At 39.8% G+C, this 21734-nt stretch overlaps 1 protein-coding gene across 5 annotated transcripts in view; it reads left to right on the top strand.

Moving 5' to 3' along the window:
• Positions 1-21734, top strand: part of CMTR1 (cap methyltransferase 1) — a 191556-nt gene that overhangs the window by 159288 nt on the left and 10534 nt on the right. For all 5 annotated transcript variants that reach the window (XM_074236832.1, XM_074236831.1, XM_074236834.1 and 2 more), the window contains 13 exons: positions 1506-1624; positions 7977-8073; positions 8451-8583; positions 9443-9622; positions 10961-11017; positions 11954-12011; positions 12531-12599; positions 13543-13677; positions 16911-17033; positions 17308-17399; positions 17771-17839; positions 19349-19396; positions 21617-21729. In XM_074236832.1, the coding sequence (XP_074092933.1) occupies positions 1506-1624; positions 7977-8073; positions 8451-8583; positions 9443-9622; positions 10961-11017; positions 11954-12011; positions 12531-12599; positions 13543-13677; positions 16911-17033; positions 17308-17399; positions 17771-17839; positions 19349-19396; positions 21617-21729 (1293 nt within the window). The remainder of the gene's footprint in view (positions 1-1505; positions 1625-7976; positions 8074-8450; positions 8584-9442; positions 9623-10960; positions 11018-11953; positions 12012-12530; positions 12600-13542; positions 13678-16910; positions 17034-17307; positions 17400-17770; positions 17840-19348; positions 19397-21616; positions 21730-21734) is intronic.

Genomic DNA, 21734 nt, shown 5'->3' on the forward strand with positions numbered 1-21734 from the left:
GCTAATAACATTTATAGAGTGCTTAAAAGTTTTCAAAGCACTTTACAAATACTGTCCCATTTGATCCTCATAACAACCCTGGAATGTAAGTGCTATTATTTACCCCCCCCCATTACAGATGTGGAAACTAAGACATTTAGAAGTTTCATTGATTTGACTTGGGTCACACAACTAAGTGTCTGAGACTGGATTTGAATTCAGCTACTCACTGTGCCAACCTGAGCTTGTTTCCTTCTCTGTCTGGTTCCTCTATTTCAGTCTAGCTTCATATTGTTTAAACACTAACCATGGCAAATACTTGTCAAAGATATTCATTCTCCCCTTTCACAGGAAATTTGCTTATAGTGAAACCATATAATCCTTTGCTGAATAATGGCAGTGTTATTAAGAAATACAGTTCCTATTCTTTTTTTGAGGGGTGGGGTTTGCGAGGCAGTGGGGTTAAGTGGCCTGCCCAAGGCCACACAGCTAGGTAATTCTTAAGTGTCTGAGGCCGAATTTTAACTCAGGTCCTCTTGACTCCAGGGACGGTGTTCTATCAACTGCACCACCTAGCCACCCCTAGTTCCTATTCTTTTTACCAACTCTGAATGTCATTGATAGTGCACTTCCTGCATTTGTTTATCCTGATTGTTCTGAAATTCCCACGATATCTGTCCAATCCTCTTCATCCCTAGAGTTTAGTTAGGAGTAAAGAAAGAAATTTTCTCAGAACTGAGCAAATAAGTATAGAAAGAAATACTACTTTTCAGGTTTCATTGATGATGGCTTTATTTTTTGTATCAGTTCATTTCTGAAATATACCACTTCCTTTTGTAATCACTCTGCCTTTGTAATAAAAAGAACAACAAATTAAGCAAAACTAACACAATGTTCCTGACAGTTTGTGCAACATCCCATACCCACAGGCCTCCTGCTCTTCTCCCTCCCCTTTATAACAAAAGGAGGGGAAGTAAAATAGCATAAGTTTTAGGGAAAAGATTTAAATTTAAGTTTACTACTTTGAAAATGAGGTTAGGATCACATAAGAGAGTACCTGCTGCCTTAAAAGGTACCGTCTGTTGTGTAGAAAACTCAATTTAAAAAAAAAATTTTTTTTAGGTTTTTGCAAGGCAAATGAGGTTAAGTGGCCTTCCCCAAGGCCACACAGCTAGGTGATTATTACGCGTTTGAGACCGGATTTGAACCCAGGTACTCCTGACTCCAGGACTGGTGCTTTATCCACTGTGCTACCTAGCAGCCCCAGAAAACTCATTTTTAATGACTCTTATATGAAGTATCGTATCAGTCCCATTAATTGATTTTAGGCAAACCTATTGACTTTAGTTTCTCTCTTCATGCTGAACTTCATGATTAGGGCAATTTAATGAGGACCCTCATGTAGGAGAATTCCTTCCCCAAGGGTTTAAAGGATGCCCACATTCCTTAGGGCACTGCCCCAAGGAGCTGTATTTACTAGTCCCTAGGAAAAAAATTAACTAATTAATTATATCATGTCTTAATAGGTGAGTGCGGGATTGATGGAGATGGAGATATTACCCGAACAGAGAACATTGCAGCTTTTCGAAATTTTGTTCTGGATAACACTGATCACAAGGGTGTGCACTTTATGATGGCTGATGGGGTAGGTGATATCTCCCTCCATGAGAAGTTGACTTCTTGCCACAATGCTTCTCTAGAATGCTTCTCATTCCCAGTAAGGGGTAAGGTTCAATCATGTCATCTTCTGACTAAACATAGCTCAAATTTGAGGTGGGGGAGGTAGAAAGTTATAGTTTTGTGTGTGTGTATTTTGTTAAGGCTGTGGTCAAGGCTGAAGGGAGAGTTTTATGCACTGTTTCCCCTGGAGCAAGTTGATATACTCAACTCTCTTCTTCTTTGGCTCTCAGACATGACAGGTTAAGGAATAAATATAACTAAAATGAACCAGCCAGAAACCAAACAGGGAAAAGTCATAAATCATTTGTCAAGTTTGGTATTTCTGACAGCCCTTTTTGGATATATACTATCTAGATTTAGCTGGTCCCAGAACCATTTGACAGGCTGACAAGTAGAGGTCCACTTAATACCCTCCAGCCCTCCTCCTTTATTGCAGGGGGAGAAAGACAGTAGTGGCATGGAAGGTAATCTGTAGTGGGAATCTACCAGGAGTTGGACTTGGGTGAATCGCTCAAGGGTTCTGTTTCCAGGGCAATTATTTAAGGAAGAGAGAGAAATAAATCCATGATGGTTTTCTTAGGCAATAGGTTCAGTCACTGCTAATTCAACCCTCCAAAGAATCTTTGCCTGGGGTGAATCACTATTTATATTGGGCTGGGTTTAGTTCTTTTATTCCTAGGAGGAAAGGGGAAGTGGAAGAGGGCAAAACCTTTAAGGGGCTAGTTTTAAGATAAATGCCAGCAAGTGTTGCAAACTTCTTCTGTGTGATGTAGAGACATAATTAAGAGCCCTAGAAGAGTGAGGGCAGCATGTCAAGGATGGTTTAATTTAAAATATATGGCACAGCTATGGTTGGCAGGTAAAACTAACCTGAGGAACAGTGAACAGTTAGGAAACTAGCTTTGATCTGACTGGAAATGGAGCTGCTATTGTACACATGGTGGTAGGAGCCACAAACTGAAGGACCATGTTTCCATTTATACAATATAAAAGGATTGCTAGGTATTCATCACTCTATTTAGTCAGACTTGCTTGTAAATCTTCAAATTGGGAAGGTTCAGCATATTTCTGTATCTCCTGACAGCTCAGGTGAATTAAGTCATCCTTGCCTGGCATGATTCTTTTTTTTTCTTTTTTCTTTTTAGGGAAGGTGGACATGATTCTTTTTTTAAATTTTTTTTTACTTTTAGATAATTTTCTTTATTTTGAATTTTACAATTTTTCCCCTAATCTTGCTTCCTTCCCTCCACCCCGCACAAAAGCAGTCTGTTAGTCTTTACATTGTTTCCATGGTATACATTGATCTAAGTTGAATGTGATGTGAGAGAAATCATATCTTTAAGGAGGAAAAATAAAGTATAAGAGGTAGAAAAATTACATAATAAGATAACTTTTTTTTAAAATTAAATTTAATAGTCTTTAGTCTTTGTTCAAACTCCACAATTCTTTCTCTGGATACAGTTGGTATTCTCCATTACAGATAGTCCAAAATTGTCCCTGGTTGTGGCACTGATGGAATGAGGAAGTTCATCAAGGTTAATCATCACCCCCATGTTGCTGTTAGCTTATAACGTATTTTCCTGGTTCTGCTCATCTCACTCAGCTTCAGTTCATGTAAATCCTTCCAGGTTTCCCTGAACTCCCATCCCTCCTGGTTTCTAATAGAACAATAGTTTTCCATCACACATATATACTACAATTTGTTCAGCCATTCCCCAATTGAAGGACATTAACTTCATTTCCAATTCTTTGCCACCACAAACAGGGCTGCTATGGCTTGGCATGATTCTTTTTTTTTTCTACTCATTTTACTTCTTTTTTTTCTTTTTTATTATTTTTTGTACAAATGATGTTTTTTTTATACATTACTAAAATATTCTTGTTTAAGAGTAAATATAATACCCCCTCCCCTCCTACAAAATATAGCCCTGCGTGAGTGATAAAGGAATGAAAAAAGATTAAAATTAAAAAATAATAATAATAATAGGTGCAGCCAGGTGGCGCAGTGGATAGAGCACTGGCCCTGGAGCCAGGAGCACTTGAGCCCAAATCCAGCCCCAGACACCCAACAGTCACCCAGCTGTGTGTCTCCAGGCAAGCCATCTCAATCCCATTGCCCTGCAACCCCCCCCAAAAGACCCAAAATAAAATAAAATGATGATGGTGATAATAATGATAATGATGATAATGATGATAATGATGATAATGACAATAGGGGCGGCCAGGTGGTGCAGCAGACAGAGCACCAGCCCTGGAGCCAGGAGCACCCAGGTTCAAATCCAGCCTCAAACACCCAACAATCACCCAGCTGTGTGGCCCCAGGCAAGCCACCCAGTTCCATTTGTCCTGCAACCCCCACAAGTAGTAGTAGTAGTAGTAGTAATAATAATAATGATAATGATAATAATAATAATAATAATAATAATAAATGTGCTACAGTTTGTGTTCCAATACCTCCAGCTCCGTCACAGGTGGATCACATTCTTTATGATAAAGCTACTTCCATATTTTTCCACCATTGCCATTGCTGATTGCAACTCCTTCCATTCGTAATTCCCCACTACCATATACTATATTTTCTCTCTCCTTTCACTCTGTCCCTTTTATTAAATGTGCTGTAGGGTAGCTAAGTGATGCAGCAGACAGATCTGTGGCCCTAGGCCCAAGAGGCCCCAAGCCCATATACCACCCCTTAGGCCCAGCATCCACCCAGCCCTATGGTCCTGGACAAGCCATCCAATCCCAGCCCCTTGCAAGAAATAAAGAAGAAAATATGTTATATCTGACCACTCTCCCCCCACAATCCATCCTCTCCTTCATCACTCACATCCTCCCCTTTCCCCCTGTCCCCCTTCTCTCTTTTTTACTCTAGATGTCTATACTCCATTGAGTACATATGCTGTTTCCTCTCCTAGCCACCTCTGATGAGAGTGAAGATTCCCTCATTCCCCCTTGCCTTCCCCCTTCCATATCATTGCAATCGCTCATTGTAATAAAAAAAAAATTCTTATTATATGAAATATCTTGGCCTCTCCTTTTTTCTTTCTCACATTACATTTCTATTTTAGCCCTTGACTCCAATTTTACACTATATTATATCTTCAAATTCAGCTTTCTCCTGTGCTTCATTTATAAAAGCTCCTTCTACCTGCTCTATTAAATGAGAAGGTTCATATGAGTATTATCAGTATCATTTTTCTGTGCAAGAATACATATTGTTCATCATCATTAAATCCCTCATATTTTACCCTTCTCCTCTGCTCTCTGGTTCACCTGAGTCCTGTGTTTGAAAATCAAATCTTCTGTTCAGCTCTGGCCATTACAACAGGAACATTTGTAATTCCCCTGGTTCATTGAAAGTCCATCTTTTTCCCTGGAAGAGGACATTCAGTTTTGCTGGGTAGTTGATTCTTGGTTGCATTCTAGGCTCTTTTGCCTTCCAGAATAATATATTCCAAGCCCTATGAGCTTTTAATGTAGTTGCTGCTAAGTCCTGTGTGATCCTGACTGCAGCTCCACAATATTTGAATTGTGTCCTTCTGGCTGCTTGTAATATTTTTTCTTTGACTTGGGAGTTCTGGAACTTGGCTATAATATTACTGGGGGTTGGTTATTTTTTATCTCTTTCTCAGGGAAATTGGTGGATTCTCTCCATTTCTATTTTGCCCTCTGCTTCTAGGATATCAGGGCAAATTTCCTGTAATAATTCTTTGAAAATGATGTCAAGGCTCTTTTCCTGATCATGACTTTCAGGTATCCCAATAATTTTTAAATTATCTTTCCTGAATCTGTTTTCCAGATATTGTTTTTTTCAATGAGATGTTTCACATTTTCTTCTAATTTTTCATTCTTTTGGTGTTGAAGTATTCTGTCTTGACTTCTTGTAAAATCAGCAGCCTCCCTCAGTTCCATTTTATACCTGTAGGATTTGTTTTCCTCAGAGAGCTTTCTTATCTCTTTTTCCATCTGGCCAACTCTGCTTTTTTTTTTTTAAGGTTTTTGTAAGGCAAATGGGGTTTAGTGGCTTGCCCAAGGCCACACAGCTAGGTAATTATTAAGTGTCTGAGACCGGATTTGAACCCAGGTATTCCTGACTCCAGGGCCAGTGCTTTATCCACTGCGCCACCTAGCCACCCCTCCAACTCTGCTTTTTAAAGCATTCTTCTCTATAACTTTTTGAACTGTTTTATCCATTTGACCTCAAGCTTGCTGTTAACATGTTATTTTCTTCAGCATTTTTTTGGATCTCCTTGACTAAGGTGCTGGCTTCATTTTCATGTTTTTCCTGCATCTCTCTCATTTCTTTTCCCTATTTTTCTTCTGTCTCCCTCACTTGATTTTCAAAGTCTTTTTTGAGCTCTGTCATAGCCTGAGCCCAATGTCTGTTTTTCTTGGTGTCTTTAGATGTAGGAGCTTGTACTTTCTCATCTTCAGACTGAGTGTTTTGATCCTTCTTGGGATCATTGGTAAAATATTTCTCAATTGTGTTCCTCTTTTTTTTCTGTTTACTCATTTCCCAAGCCTGTGCCTGTTTTTGGGGTGCTTCCTGATCTTTTGAGTATTATTGGGACCCCCCCCCCAGGATGTCTGTGTATTAAGCTCTGTCTTCCCTCCTGGTCTGTGAATGACCACAAGCGCACCCCTCTGCCATGGGGCTGAGGTAGAGGGGGGCTCCTGCTGTTCTATGGGGGGGCCTAGACTGTAATCAGGATCTGAATGTGGTCAGAGCCCCAGAGTCCTCTTCCAGGAACAGAGGACAGACCTCAGCAGTCTCTCTTCACTCCCCTCCCTAGGCTCAGCACTCATGCCTAGGGGTTCCTGCTTTCCAGCTCAGCCTGCTTCCGGTTCCTGGCTCTGGGCTGCCCAGACCATGCTGCTCACTGAGTGCCCTGAGGGCTGGGCTTCAGGTCCTTGCTCTGGCCGAGGCCCCCCCCCCACTGAGCCTCCAAGTTGTGCTGGGTGCTCCCCCAGGAACCTGCCCCCGCTGCTGGGAGCCAGCTCCTAGCACCCTGGGGCTGCCTCCCAGAGGCTGAAGTTCCTTTGCTCTGGTGGCCGCCCTGTCAGCCCCGTGGAGCTGAGCCTTTCCAGGTTAACTTGGGTTGGAGAACTGCCTCACTGGATCCCTCTGTGGGTTATGTCTCTCGAAAACGTAGTTAGTCCTTAGCTTATAAGTTTTGTTCAAGACCACCTAAGAGACAGTCCTCTTCTATTGCCATCTTGATTCTGCCCCCCTTTTTGTTTTATCAGATTTTATTAATTTTGAGTTTTACAATTTTCCCCCTAATCTTACTTCCCTCCCCCCACCCCCCACAGAAAGCAATTTGTCAATCTTCACATTGTTTCCATGTTATACATTGATCCAAATTGTGTGTGATGAGAAAGAAATCATGTCCTTAAGGAGGAAATATAAAGTATGAGATAACAAGATCAGACAATAAGATACCAGTTTTTTCCCTAAATTAAAGGAAATAGCGTTTGGACTTTGTTCAAACTCCACGGTTCTTTATCTGGATACAAATGGTATTCTTCATCGCAGACAACCCCAAATTGTCCCTGGTTGTTGCACTGATTCAATGAATGAATCCATCAAGGTTGAGCATCACCACCCTCATGTTGCTGTCAGGGTATACAGTGTTTTTCTGGTTCTGCTCATCTCACTCAGCATCACTTCACTGGCATGATTCTTGATCAGGCTTTAGAGGAGACCAGGATGCTAGGTCTATCCTCTTCTCACAGAGCACAGGAAGAAGGAAATTACTTTAAGATAATCAAGGTTATTTAGTGACCCAAGGACTCAGACCAGCAAATGAGCCTGTTAGAGTAGGAAATGGATCCCTGGAAGTATAATGGCATAGAGAAGCTATTGTTTATTGTTATGTTAGCACTTTTTCATAACTTCTGCTCAGAACTCTTTTGAGTCACTTATATAGGCCTGTTGAGTGGTCCTGAGTGGAGGAGCATTCCTAGGGTGAGACTTTACTGGGGAATTGGAGTCATCCTGCCATACTTGCTTCACTTCTAGCTAAGCCAACAATGGAGTTCCTTCCTCTTTGATCTCCTTTCTTGGACTTCCATGCCAGCTTAAAGAGTTACCAACTGGTAAAGGAAGCTCTGTATCACTTGTGACTTTCTTTGTTTTGGAAAAAATACTGCATTAGAAATTGGGACACCCCTGGACTGGAGTCTAGTTTGGATAAAATTACTTACCCTTGGAATCTCAATTTCCTTCTTTCAGAAGGGTTAATGATTCCTGTGCAGGATGTAAGATGCATATTTTGTGTTCATTCATAGTCCCTAACTTTGTGTTTTTCTTTCAGGGCTTCTCTGTGGAGAATCAAGAAAATCTGCAGGAAATCCTCAGTAAGCAGCTATTGCTCTGCCAGTTTCTCACAGGACTGTCTGTTATCCGCACAGGTAACCCTTTCTTCCTGAGTTTTTTTTTTTTATCACTTTAGCCCTCTCCAGATCACTCTTATGTTAGGACTGAATGAGGGTTGTTAGTGGGGGAGGATGGTGGCAGAAGGGGCACTTCATAATGGTCACAGATGCAAGTATGCAAAAATACTTGTTGGTTCAGATGATAACTCATGGTTGAATTCAGGGAAGAGTGATGAGAAAGATACTTTAAAAAATCTTCTTCATAACTGATACCCTAATACACCCACATCCTCTCAAACAGTGCTTGTCTCTGCTAGCCTTTCCCTGCCCTCCATCTACAATGACTCCCTGTGACCTTCCATCTCTCCCTTGAGAACCCACTGATTAGGACTGATTCTGTCTCTCTGATATAGGAGGCCATTTTGTCTGTAAGACTTTTGATTTGTTCACACCATTCAGTGTGGGACTCATCTATCTATTGTATACCTGCTTTGAACGCGTATCTCTTTTTAAGCCTGTCACCAGCCGACCTGCCAACTCAGAGAGGTGAGATGACCCCCCTCCTTTCCCCTCTCCTCCCAATAGGCCTGTCTCTAATAACATTGCCCAAAAAACCCTTTCTAGAGGCTTTTTCCTAATATGACAATGAAAGGTGGTTGAAATGTTTTCTGGCTGGGCATTGAGATCTTTACAATAGTATTGCCTAAGCATTATATGGCCATGGAGCACCTTTGGGCCATGATTGGCTGAACTCAAGTATTTGCAGGTCTGTTATACAGAAGAGGAATTAGGCTGATTCTACTTGGATCCTAGATGGCAGAACTGGGAGCACTAGGTAGAAGTTAAACAGAGAAAGATAAGGGTTTTAAATAAGAAAAAACTTTCTTAACTAAGCCATGCAAAATTGAAATGACCTGCTCCAGGGTGGTGGAACCTCCCTCGTTGGATGTCTCTTGAATCCTTCCAGCTCTGAGATGTATGTGATCTCCAAGATTTGTCAGACATATGACCATGGGGAAATAACTGAACTTTTGAACCTCAGTTTCTTAATCTGTAAAATGGGCATCATAATATTAGACTACCTACTTTGCAAGTTTTTGGTAAGAAAAGTTCTTTCCTACAGCACAATTAAAATTGGAACTAATGTGTCTGTCTTGAGAAGCTGCCATACTTGTCATTCTCTCTTGTACCTAGCACACTGCTTTGCTTGCTTTAGGCACGTAGTAAATGGTTGTTTGATTGATGGAGGAGGAAGAGTTCTAAAGCATAAGATTTAGAGTAAATGTCTTGAAATCAACATTGGGATGACCTTGGGAAAATAATCAGCTAAGGGTTAGGAGCGGAGCTGTGCTATCTGTGGGAGAGAAGCTCTTGCTCATTGTGAGGAACGAATGTCTCCTGGCAGGTACGTAGTATGCAAGAGCTTGAAGTCTGGGATTGATGATGTGCGGGAATACCTCATCATGGTAAACAAGGAGCTCAATCGGCTTCGGAAGAGTGAACTGGATGTCAACCTAGTGGTCCCTCTGAATGTGATCAAGGGAGACCCTGAATTTACTGACTACATGATCCGATCCAATGAGAGGTAAGAGGACAAGTAGCAGTTGAGAAGTTCAGTGCTTACTGAGTTATTTGCCCCCAAATGAGACCTAGTCAGCATATTGTAAATCCTTGCCTCGGGTTTTGGTTTCAGTGCTTCCCTGTTCTGTCTAGATTCTTGTTGCAGACCCTTATCCTGCCCCCAGTGCTACCTCTTCTCTTGTTCTGTGTCATCACCAGCAAAGTAGGTCTATGACAGAAAAGACAGAATCTTTATCTTCTCTTTCAAATCCCAAGAAGCAGAGGGAATTTCCTTTTCTTTGCTTCTGGATTCAATGGCCATTGTGGTGTTTCAACTGAAGCTTCCCTACTCTGGTTCATTGAGTTGCCTTAGTTCAATCTCAGCCTAAGTTAGAAGGTCTCAGCTCAGAGTTTTTCCCAATTGACCAGATCCACAACTAGCATTCTGTTATCTATATCACCTGCCATTTAAAAAAACTTCTTACTTAACTGATATAGGGTCCTCTTCTCTATTTAATGGTCTCACAAGCAGATGAGCCACAGTACATATTTAATTAATTTGATAACTCAAGAGGCAGCATGGTATAGTAGATAGAAACCTGGCTTAGGAGTGAGGAAAAGGAAGACATGGTTGGATTAAAAATCCTGTCTGTGTGACATTGGAAAGTCATTTAGCTTCTCAGCTGCTTAAGACAACTCTTTTAAGATAAAGGTTCTTAAACTGGCAATTTTATTTTTGTTTTGTTTTGTTTTTTTGCAAGGCAATGGGGTTAAGTGGCTTGGCCAAGGCCACACAGCTAGGTAATTATTAAGTGTCTGAGGTCAGATTTGAACTCAGGTACTCCTCACTCCAGGGTCAGTGCTCTATCCACTACACCACCTGGCTGCCCCGTGTGTGAACTTTAAAAATTTTTTTTTGATAATTTTATTTCAACATAATTCATTTCTTTTGCAGGACTATATATTTTATTTTACACACACACACACACACACACACACACACAACACACACAGAGTTAAGAATCTCTGCTCTTAAGAGTGAAAGCTGCATTGGTAAGAAGAATGTTTTTCTCACCTGGGAGATTATACTGATGAAAATGTAGATTCAATTCTTGTCCCTGTCCCCATCAGAAAATTTATCATGAAATGTACCAACAGGTATTTGAAAGACTCCTGGTAGAAAAGCAAGTCACCTAGGTTTCTTAGAGAAATTTAAAGTAATTGGGGAATGTTTGGGAAGACTTCTATTCAGGGGTTGAGGGGGGAGAATCTCTTTTCCTAATCCACTGGCAATCTTTTTTTGCTTTTGTTTTCATAAATTTTTATAAATTCTCTTAAAGTCAAGTTATTTTCTCTTTTTCAGTCACTGCAGTGCCCAGATCAAAGCCCTGGCCAAAATTTATGCCTTTGTCCAAGACTCGTGAGTATTTTCATTCTGGATGGAAGGGGATTGTGTATAACAGGGGCAGCACTGCATCACCTTTTAATTCAAGTCAACATCTGTTAAGCACTTTGTTGAGTGTGTGCAACCCTATGCTAATCCAAGAGAGAAATCAAAGAAATATATGATGTGGTGCTTACCCTCAAAGAACGAAATTGCAGTTATTTAGGGAATAAAGCTAGCACATGAGAAATGCCAGGAGAACAGTTATAAAGCAGTGTGCTAACAATGGAGCATGAGAATCATTTGTTAATCAGCACATGGCAGTTGCCTGTGAGCTTCATAGCCTTGGACTAGGTGAGGGAAATACAAAGGAAATAAGATATGAAACCCTCCCTCAGTGAGCTGATACAAGTGACATATGTGAACACCAAGGGAACATGGGGGACAGAAAGTGATCAGGGAAGTAAAACTAGCATAGTTGGACTTCTGGAGGAGGTGAGTTGTGATCTAGTTTCATAGCCTGCTTTATTTAGAGAAACCTCGTAATTCCAGTCAATTAAAGGAAATCAGTGGTTTGGTTCGAATACAGATAAGATGGAGACATGGGAAGAAGGTCTTTGGGAAACTTAGGTGGATAGAAGGTGAGCAAGGCCATAACTTCCTTCCCCTTTTCAGCCTACTTACAGGTCTTTCTGGGTGGTGACTTCTAATTTTATGAGAGCCCCAGAGAAGTGTTGTTCTTCATGAGCATCCTGTGTGGGTGGGTTGAGTGAATGAGAGTGTGTGTCTGTTTGTGTCTATGTCTTTGTGTGAGTGAGTATGAACGAGTGTGAGGCTGTGGCTGTGACCATAGCTTTAGCTGTGTGCCCACACACAGACTTGGGCCTGCCTTCCCCTGGCCTAGTTTTACATATAGCACAAGTCTTCTGAGCATCTTTGCTTTTATTAATCAGTTGCTGGTTTTTCTCACAGAACCCTGAGTGAACCACGGCAGGCAGAAATCCGCAAAGGATGCCTTCAGCTCTGGGAGGTGAGTATATCCATCCAGGGTACAACTCAGCAGGCTGCTTCCTGGATTGCCCTAAAGGGGGAAGAGTAAGTCTTTCCAGCCTTAAATGCTTCCCTGATTGCTTCCATCCATTAAGGACCAGACTGATGGCTGAAAGGGACTGGTCTGCCCTTAGGGAGCTCTATTCATTCACTTGACTGTTGGTACTCTGGGCTCCTCCTTTTACTTCTCACACTTAGATACTTCCCTGTAGTCAGATGTGGAAGTTGTTACTCAAGGGGTGGTGGGCGGTGAGGCAGAGTTGGCAGTTGATTTTTCTGTGTAGCCACACTGGTGTCAAAAGTTGACTAGAGCAAACAGGTGATATGGAGGGAATGTTAACTCCAATGGAAATTTGTCTTTAGCTTCCTATTTGAACCCTTCACCCTGGTTTCACATGGCAGTTTTTTCACTTCCCCCAACCATTCTGGCCACCCAGGCATACACAGGAGAGAGGACAGTCATTGAGTTCCAGAACTAAAATTGTATATCTTTTTTTAGATTCCAGATCAAGCCAGAGTTGCTCTCTCTTCTTCAGATCCAAAGTCAAAGTTCTTTGAATTGATCAAGGTGAGTGAGGTGTCTGGTATCTGGAAGAAGACTTAGATTATGGAGATGAGAAGTAAGGTAGCATTTTCCCCATCCCACTCTCCCCTCAGGGGCTTGATTGTGTCCCACCCCTCAGAAAAAGTTTTAGTTGGCCCTCCCAGGCATCCCCAGGGAAGCTGTCACTTCAACTGATGGCTCTCCTCTCCAGATGCATAATTGTTAATTATCGCTGTTCTCCTGAGCAATAGTGATCATTACCGCTTTCCAGCTTACTCAACTCCTATGGGATTGATTCACCATTAAGATTTCTACTGACATCTGTATGGCAAGTGGATTGTGCTTTCTAGATGGAGGGCTGAGGCAAAGGAACAGAGACAACTCTTCCCTGACCTGCCCCCCCCAGTGCTGAAAAAAATCAGAACTTAGGATCAGGCTCCCTGGTCTTTCCCAGTTCACCAGACAATTCCCAGGCTCTCAATCTCATTTCTGGTCAACTGGTCCTAGCAGTTCTTTATTCTTCACCCTTCCCAATCTTGTGCTTTCCCTGATTGTGCTTGAATCACTGAGAAGGCAGTGGCCCTTGTTCTGTGGGAATGTGTGATAAGTGGACCTCATGGAAACCCTAAAAGAATTGACTTTGGGTGTGTGTTGAACTGAGTAGGAAGGAGAGAGTTCTTAACTGCTCTCCACAAATAAAACAGTTTTGCTTTTATTGAAGGGCTGGCTTTTATATTCTAGTGACATTTCCTTAAAGTTGCTGGTGAATTGTTCTGCCTGCATTTGGGGACTGTTCTTTTCTTACCCAGTCTCTTAAAATAGACCCTAAAGAAACCCATCAGACAAACTGAAATATTCAGTATGTGGTTCAATCAGGGGAAAGTGCAGGGGTACATTGTTCAGCCCCTCTTGCCTAGGGTGGGTCATCCTTCTGTTTTAAATATCCTTTCTCTCATTTCTTCTTTAGGGCACTGTCATTGATATCTTCAGTTATAAGCCTACTTTACTTAACTCCAAAACCTTGGATAAGATTCGCTCTGTTCTGGATTTTCGCTGTATGGTGTCAGGGAATGAGCAGCAGAAATTTCTCATCGGCTTAGGGGTGAGTGGATTGGGTATATTTGTACTTTGTTTCCTAGGCTGGGTTTCTCCTAACCTAGCTTGAAATTCTGCAACTTCCCACGGGGCCAGCTCCCCACAACCTTTAGAGGTTATTGTAGCTTTGCTGCCTGGTCATGTTTAATATTTGTTCAATGTAGGAGTACACACTATGCTTACCTGGCAGGGGAAGATACTTATGATCAGGAAGGTAGTTTTCACAGAACAAGGCTCAACATCACACTTGGACAATGCTGGCACCTAGGATTTCCCCATGTATTTTTATAACACGTTTTAATAGAAGAAACAAATATCTTTTTAAAACAAAAGAAAGTTAATGTCTTCAAGTGTCTTAGAGTTAAGTAGGATAAACAGAAGAACTGAGGGTAATTTTGTTCTGTTTTGATGTTCTTGAGAGAAGAAAAAAGGAAAAATTGAACATACTAGAAAAAAGGAAGAGAAAAGGGAAGGAACTTAATATTTCACATAATAAGGAGTGTATGAATTAAATAACAAATATGGAGTAAGGCATAGGAAGAATGTTATTAAATAAATCTCACTTTGATCTGAACCAGACAAAGGAAGAATGCTCATACTCATACAAACACATAAATACACAAAAAGTGTGATGTTGAGAAACATTAAACTCAGTAGGAAAATAGTCCGTGGTGGGGGGAGGGAGAGACAGAGAAGGGAATGATGTTTAAGATGTTTCTATTTTGATTATATTGTAGGAGTATGCTGTAGATAATAAATACTATAGATAATATATAATATATAATATATATGTAATAATATAATAATACAGATAATAAATATCATACTTAATATATTTTCACTGAGTGGCATAGAATCTAAATATTTCAAAAAGTTAAATCACATTGCAAGTAGAATATAATAGTAGTGTGGTCTTTTCAGACATAGAGAAAAATGGAAAAATGGTTAACAAAGAAGTTAAAGACCTGAATAGAATTTAAGAAAAGTTAAATATAATAGATTTCTGGTAATTATTGAATAGAAACAGAAAAGAGTATACATGTTTCTCAGCATGGCACCTTTGTAAAAACTGACCGTCTAAAGCTCACAAAAAATGTAGAAAAGCAATTTAAATTAAATACATTCTTTATTGATCATAATGCAATAAAAATTATATTAAAAAATCTTTGAAGAGAGGATTAAAATGTATTTTGAATGTAGCTAAAGCATTCTAGAAGTGGGGGGGTTATTTCTAAATACTTTCATCAGTGGAAGACAAAAAGATATGAATTGGGCATGCATCTTTAAAAACAGCCCTAAAAAAAGCAAAATATTTAAAAAAATAAATATTAAAAATTTTGAAAATGAAAGAGATGAACAAAATAACAAATTAATTAACAAAATTAACAAAAACCCTTTACTGAATAAATAAAACCAGGAGTTAGGGTTTGGGGAGAAAACATATATAGTCTAATTTTTTAAAAAGGAATATATTATTGCTATAAAAATTAAATATTTTTGATATAAAAATGAAAGAGGACAATTCATAATAATTGAAAATTTTTTTAGGTTTTTTTTTTGCAAGGCTATGGAGTTAAGTGACTTGCCCAAGGTCACACAGCTAGGTAATTGTTAAGTGTCTGAGGTTGAATTTGAACTCAGGTCCTCCTGACTCAGGGCCGGTGCTCTATTCACTGTATCACCTAGTTGTCCCAACAATTGAAAATTAAATAAAAACATTTTCAGAAACAACTGTGATCATTCATATACTAGCAAAACTATAGGGGCATACAACTTGCTGAGCTGGGTTTTGGTCTGCTTTGGCATTCATGCCATGATTCCAGTGAGACAACTTGACTTTTTCTTCTTTGAATCTTCTTTGGTTCTCATCTCTGCTGAAGGACTGCCCCAATTTTTGGAAACCTTTTTCGTGCTTTTGAGTTTTCCTTAGGTGTTTAACCTTTGGACATTAAGAACATCAGGCCTGTACTATGCAAGTTCATCACCTATTTCCTTTCTTAGTTGTGTAAGTCTTAGCCTTTTCACTTTTGCAATATTAGCTGAGGTGAGGAACAGCTTTGTAGACTGGCATCTTGCCTGGTTGGTTGACATTTTTCCCGTACCTCCTCACTTTCTCGTGTTTTTTTCTCTAAACCATCTGGGTTTCTTACCTTTTATGAATTTTCTCTTCTTCATGCTGTTTTTTTTTTCAAATACATGCAAAGGTAGTTTTAACATGGATGACCATTTGCAAGTTTATGGGTTCTACATTTTTCTACCACCTCCCTCCTCCCTCCCTATGGCAGCAAACAATCCAGTAAAAGTTGTACATGTGCAATTGTGTTTACTACATTTCCATTTTAGTCCTGTGGTGAAAGAGGAATTAGAACTAAGGGGGGAAAGCATCTGAAGTCTTTTCTGAATATTCCATCCTTCTTTTCTTTTCTTTTCTTTTCTTTTCTTTTTTTTCTTTTCTTTTCTTTTCTTTTCTTTTTTCTTTTCTTTTATTATTTATTTATCTATTTATCTATTTATTTGTTTGTTTGATTTTTTTTTTTAGAAAGATCTTTATTTTGAATTCTACAATTTTTCCCACATTCTTGCTGCCCCCCCGAAGGCATTCTGTTAGTTTTTACATTGTTTCCATGGTATATACATTGATCTCAGTTGAATGTGATGAGAGAAATCATATCCTTAAGGAAGGAAAATAAACTATGAGATAGCAAAAATACATAAGATGAAGATTTTTTTTTCCAATTTGAAGGTCTTTGTTCGAAGTCCACAATTCTTCCTCTGTATATAGATGGTATTCTCCATTGCAGATAGCCCAAAATCATCCCTGGTTATTGCACTTCATCCTTCTTTTCCATTCCCTTTTTCTTTCATTCTCTGTTTTGAGCCTCCCTTTCTATTCTTGTTCTTTTCATGAGAATCTCTCCTCTCTTCAGGGACACTAATCAGATTGTAGTTGCTTGACTGGAATGGACACCTGCCAAAAGAACAGTCAAAATCTGCATTTCTCTTCTGCTTCTGAGGCTATCAAGGAAGGAGCTGCTGTGTCATTTAAATAATCTTTAATAGGAAATTTCTTTTCTCCCACACTCCACCTTTTCCCACTGCAACACGTACCATCAGCTGTCAGGAAGAAAATATACACTTAAACATATGGGGTGCAGTATTAGCTAGGAATCTTGACTGATGATTGTCTCCCCAGATCTTGCTTCTCTTTAATTCTGCTGATCCAGTCCTCCCTCTTTGTAGAAATCCCAGATCTACACATGGGACGGCCGCCAGTCAGACCGCTGGACAAAACTGGACCTCAAGACAGAACTGCCCCGGGACACGCTGCTGTTAGTGGAGATTGTTTATGAACTGAAAGGCGAGGTTAGAGGTGGCTTTAAGTCCATTGCTGTCACATGACCTGACCTTATTCCCATTTACCTGAGTTAAATCTGCCTATCATCAATAAAACAGTTACTAAGTACTTAATTATTTGAATGAAGACCTAGAACCCTTTATAGTCAGTTCTTTGTTATTTGTGCTTAGACAGTGCTGCTCTGCTGTATCCCCTTCTTATTTCTTGCCCCTTCTTCCTTCCTTCAGTATGGATAAAACAAAACATAAAAAGAAATCTCCTTTTGGCCTTATCTGTTTTAAGGGCAAGGCTCAGCGGAAGATCAGTGCAATACACATCCTTGATGCACTAGTGCTGAATGGCCAGGACATCCGGGAGCAGCACTTTAACCAAAGGTAGGGCCCAGGATCTTGGGGTAAGGAGAAGATAATATGGTGGTATGGGCTTGGAAAGCCAGACATTAACTTAATCCCTAGGGAAACTTTGCTACCTTCTTATTCTTCCTCTCACCTCTGGTCTTCACTGTTAAGTGGTGGTAGGCAGGACTCTAGATGTGGCTTCAGCTTCCTTCTCTGTGCCTACTGAGCCTTGGATCCTGGTTATCTACAGCAATTGTCCTTTTAAGAGAAGAAAACTAGAAACCCCAGAGAGGTCACAGGTGGCAGATCTGGAATTTGAGGGTAGATGTTCTGATTTCAAGCTCATTCATTGTTCTTCCTGAGGCCTGCCTTTTGCCTGTCTCTGAAACTCTTTGTTTTTGTTGTAGGATTCAGCTCGCTACGAAATTTGTGAAAGCCGTTTCCAAACCCAGCAGACCTGACATGAATCCCATCAGGTGTGTAGGTGACTGCCAGTCCTGCTATTTTGTCAAAGGTAGCCTTTCTGGCTCCTCTGCTTTGGTACCCATCAAATTGCAGCACAAAAGTGGCCTATAGAATATAGGTGGAATCACATGTATATTCCATTTATGTCTAAATATAATTCTACTGGGGATACTGCCACTGCTAGGATTGCCTAGTTTCTCATAAATTCTAAACTTCCTTTTGGAGAGTCATTTCTTTGGGTTAAACTTTTGTGTTTCCAGGTATCCTTTGGACAATGTAAATAACTGTGGTAGGAATAATAAGGTAATACATGAAATATCTATCAGTTATTTGTGATGCCTTATTCAAAATTAACATTAGTGGTTTGGTTTTTGTTACTGTTTTCTTCTCCAATGACTGGAGGTTCTGAGAAACAATAATTTTTATGGGAAATCAAGAAAGGAATGGTTTTGGGGTTCTGGTTGTACCTATCCTGGTTCAGAAATGGGCAGCTTAGAACTAGGAAATGCATGGAATAGTGCCAGGGAAAAAGGAAAAGTAGAATACAGAAAAGAGGTGGAACAGCAAATTTCCCTTACATTCAACTTGCTCTGTTGTGAGGGTTTGGCTAAAATAAAAAAAGAAAAAGAAATGAACTTCTGGATATTGTCTTCTGGATGGTTAGCCCTGCTCCTTGATTGAGCAAGCCTGGATCCCTGTTTGCTTGCACCTGCTATAAAATTCCATATCCACTGAGTTCCTGAAAGGAAGTCTCCAAGATTCCTGGCTAGGATTTATGTGGCTAAGCATCACAGTTCTATGTTATCCTTTCCAGAGGTATTTTCATTTTATAATAGATACTTGAGCACATAAATTTTAACTGCAAGGTATGAGTTACTGATGGTAAGATTTTAGACATTAGTGAAGGCAAGATGGGGTGTCAAAGAGCCCAGTTTTGAGGGGAGTTTCCCAGCATCTATCCCAGACACTTTTCTGAGGGATGCCTGGGGCAGTAGAGTAGAAATTAACATTGGGGAATTGATTAGGTTGGGTGTACATATTACTATCTATTTGCCAGATTTCTAACTTTCTAGTTAGGGATTTTCTTATTCTTCTAAGGTAGCTGGGGGCTATAGGTTTTCTCCTAGATCAGTACAAACCAGACTAAAACAGACTATTGGGATTATTTGGCCTCTCTTTGTTTGACTCCTTTCCTGCCCAATTACTTTCATGGCATCATCTTTCTAACTTTCAAAAATCAGAGACCTTGTTGTAGGAATAGGATTGAATTGCCTTGATGCCTGCAGGACCTATGGCAAGAGGTGGTCCATAGAGGAGGTGTGAGGTGGATTGGGAGATTTTCTATTCAAAGAAAAAAAGGGAAGAATATAGAGAAGGGGTCTTGAAAGTAAAAGGATGAGATTAAGATACCAAGCCTGTTATGCCTAGCCTGCTCAGCTAGATGGGGCTATGAGTAATAGCCATGAAAGGTGAATTCAGTTCATGTGACCCTTGCCTTTTTTTTCATCCTGTCTACACAGAGTAAAGGAAGTATACAGACTGGAAGACATGGAGAAGATTTTTGTCAGGTGAGTAATTAGAAACAACTGAAGGGGTAGAATATTTTGCATCAGTAAATCAGGATACCTCATGGTTTGGGAGAATCCAAGGTGGTTTTAGGGATTAATCCTAGACATCTTTAATGGTTCCTAAAATTCACAATCTACTCCTTGACCCTGGCCCTATAAGAGGCCTGGCTAAACTTGCAAGCTTGGGCAGGATGGGCAAAGAATTAGGAATGTGTTAGCGTATCTCTACAGGTGTCCTACCCTATTGTGGGCCATAGGCAAGGGCTCATTCAGACCATAATAATTAAGAATTTTCTCAGTGAGAAGTAGAATAATAAACTGGATGAAACACCACAAATTCTAGCTTGGTGGGTGAGCAAAGAATGATTTGCTTCCCTTTTTTCCTATAGAGGCACAATCCATGTGAATGTACCTGTGAGGGTTGCAGTACATGTGTCTGGGGTTGGTCTGTTAATGAGTTTGTATATGTCCATATTTCTAAATTTATTGGTATATGCGTTGGAGCCATGTTGGGCTACAGTTCTGTGCCTCAATCTCTTTCAACTAAACGGTCATTTGGTTCCTGCTGTTTAACAGTGCTATTTCCTTGTTGTTTGCAAGGTGGAAGGGAAGACTGGGGGTCCCTAGTGGTCATTAATGTTAATTACACAGTGTGTCCACACATCTTTAGTAGTAACATCTGGAAACTCAGATAATAGCACATAAATTTTGTGTGATGTGAATGTGGTACCAGGCTAGGATCAAGGAATCCTCAGTTATCAGAAGTGAAAGAGACCAAACAGACTGTGTGGTCCAAAATGGTCATACTGTACAGGGGCAGACACTAATCGACCCAGAAACATGTAAGCTGCTTAGTTAGTGACTTTTTAAAGAACAATTTTTTTCCAAACTCATGAGACCTGCCACTGATTTACTGTATGGTCCCAGGCAAGTCCCTTCCTCTCTGCATTTAAGCTTCCTCATTTTTCAGTTGGGGATCTTAATAACATATCCTACCCAATTGACCAGATTGCTGTGAGAATCCATTCAGAAAAATGAAATGAAAACATTTTTGACTATAAAGCTGGGTGTTATTATTATTAATAGATGTGGGTTGAATTGATCCTCCTTTGACCCTAGACATATACATGCAAGATGACTGGGAAAAATTTAATGATTTTTCTGAAGAGATCATAAAAAAGTGTAAAAACATCACCTGTACAAAAATATTCATAGACATTCTGTTTGTGGTGGCAAAGAATTGGAAATTGAGTGAACTTCATCAATTGGGGAATGGCTGAAAAAATTGTGGTATGTGTACATTATGGAACGCTATTGTTCAATTAGAAACCAGGAGGGATGGGAATTCAGAGAAGCCTAGAAGGATTTGCACGAACTGATGCTGAGTGAGATGAGTAGAACCAGAAGAACATTGTACACTATATCAGTAACATGGGGGTGATGATCAACCTTGATGGACTTGCTCATTCCATCAGTGCAACAATCAGGGACAATTTTGGGGTATCTGCAATGGAGAATACTATCTGTATCCAGAGAAAGAATTGTGGAGTTTGAACAAAGACCAAATTTTAAAAAAAACCATTATCTTATGTAATTTTGCTATCTCTCATTTTTTTTCTTAAGGATATGATTTTTCTCATTCAACACATTCAATTTTGACCAATGTATAACATGGAAACAATGTAAAGACTAACAGACTGTCTTCTTTTGGGGGTGGGGGGAGAGAGAGAGAGAGAGAGAGAGAGAGAGAGAGAGAGAGAGAGGTGAAATTAAGGGGAAAATTGTAAAATTCAAATATAAATAAAGTAAATTAAAAAAAGAAAAAGAAAAAATCTAATGATTTATGCTTCTGAAACAGTTTCTCTTTATATTAAGTTTGGGATGCTGTTATATATATTAAGTATATTAATATGGATAGATATTAAAAGCTATGATCTATTAGTCCTAAGTTCACTAGCTTAGACTTTAGATTTCACTCAGTATAAATATTACAGCCGATAGCACAACAGTTGTATTTATTGACTGCCTGTTAGTTGGTGTGGTCTATAGAAATTTAAGTTTAATATTAAAAATAGGTCTTGTTCTCCTGTGTTAGTTCGTTCCTAAATTATGGTTAAAGTTGAGATTGCTGATAGTTTTGGTGTTTTCCAGGATTTATGAACACAATAGGAAGTTTTTGTTTGTTTCCTCTTATTTTATGTGTTTTCTGTGGAAATTCAGGTTAGAAATGAAGGTAATTAAGAGCTCCCAAAATAAGCTGCGACTCAGTTATACTGGTCGGGATGATCGACATTTTGTGCCCACTGGTCTCTACATTGTCAGGACTACAAATGGTGAG

Source organism: Macrotis lagotis, chromosome 5 (assembly GCF_037893015.1).
Source record: "Macrotis lagotis isolate mMagLag1 chromosome 5, bilby.v1.9.chrom.fasta, whole genome shotgun sequence".
NCBI lineage: Eukaryota > Metazoa > Chordata > Mammalia > Peramelemorphia > Peramelidae > Macrotis > Macrotis lagotis.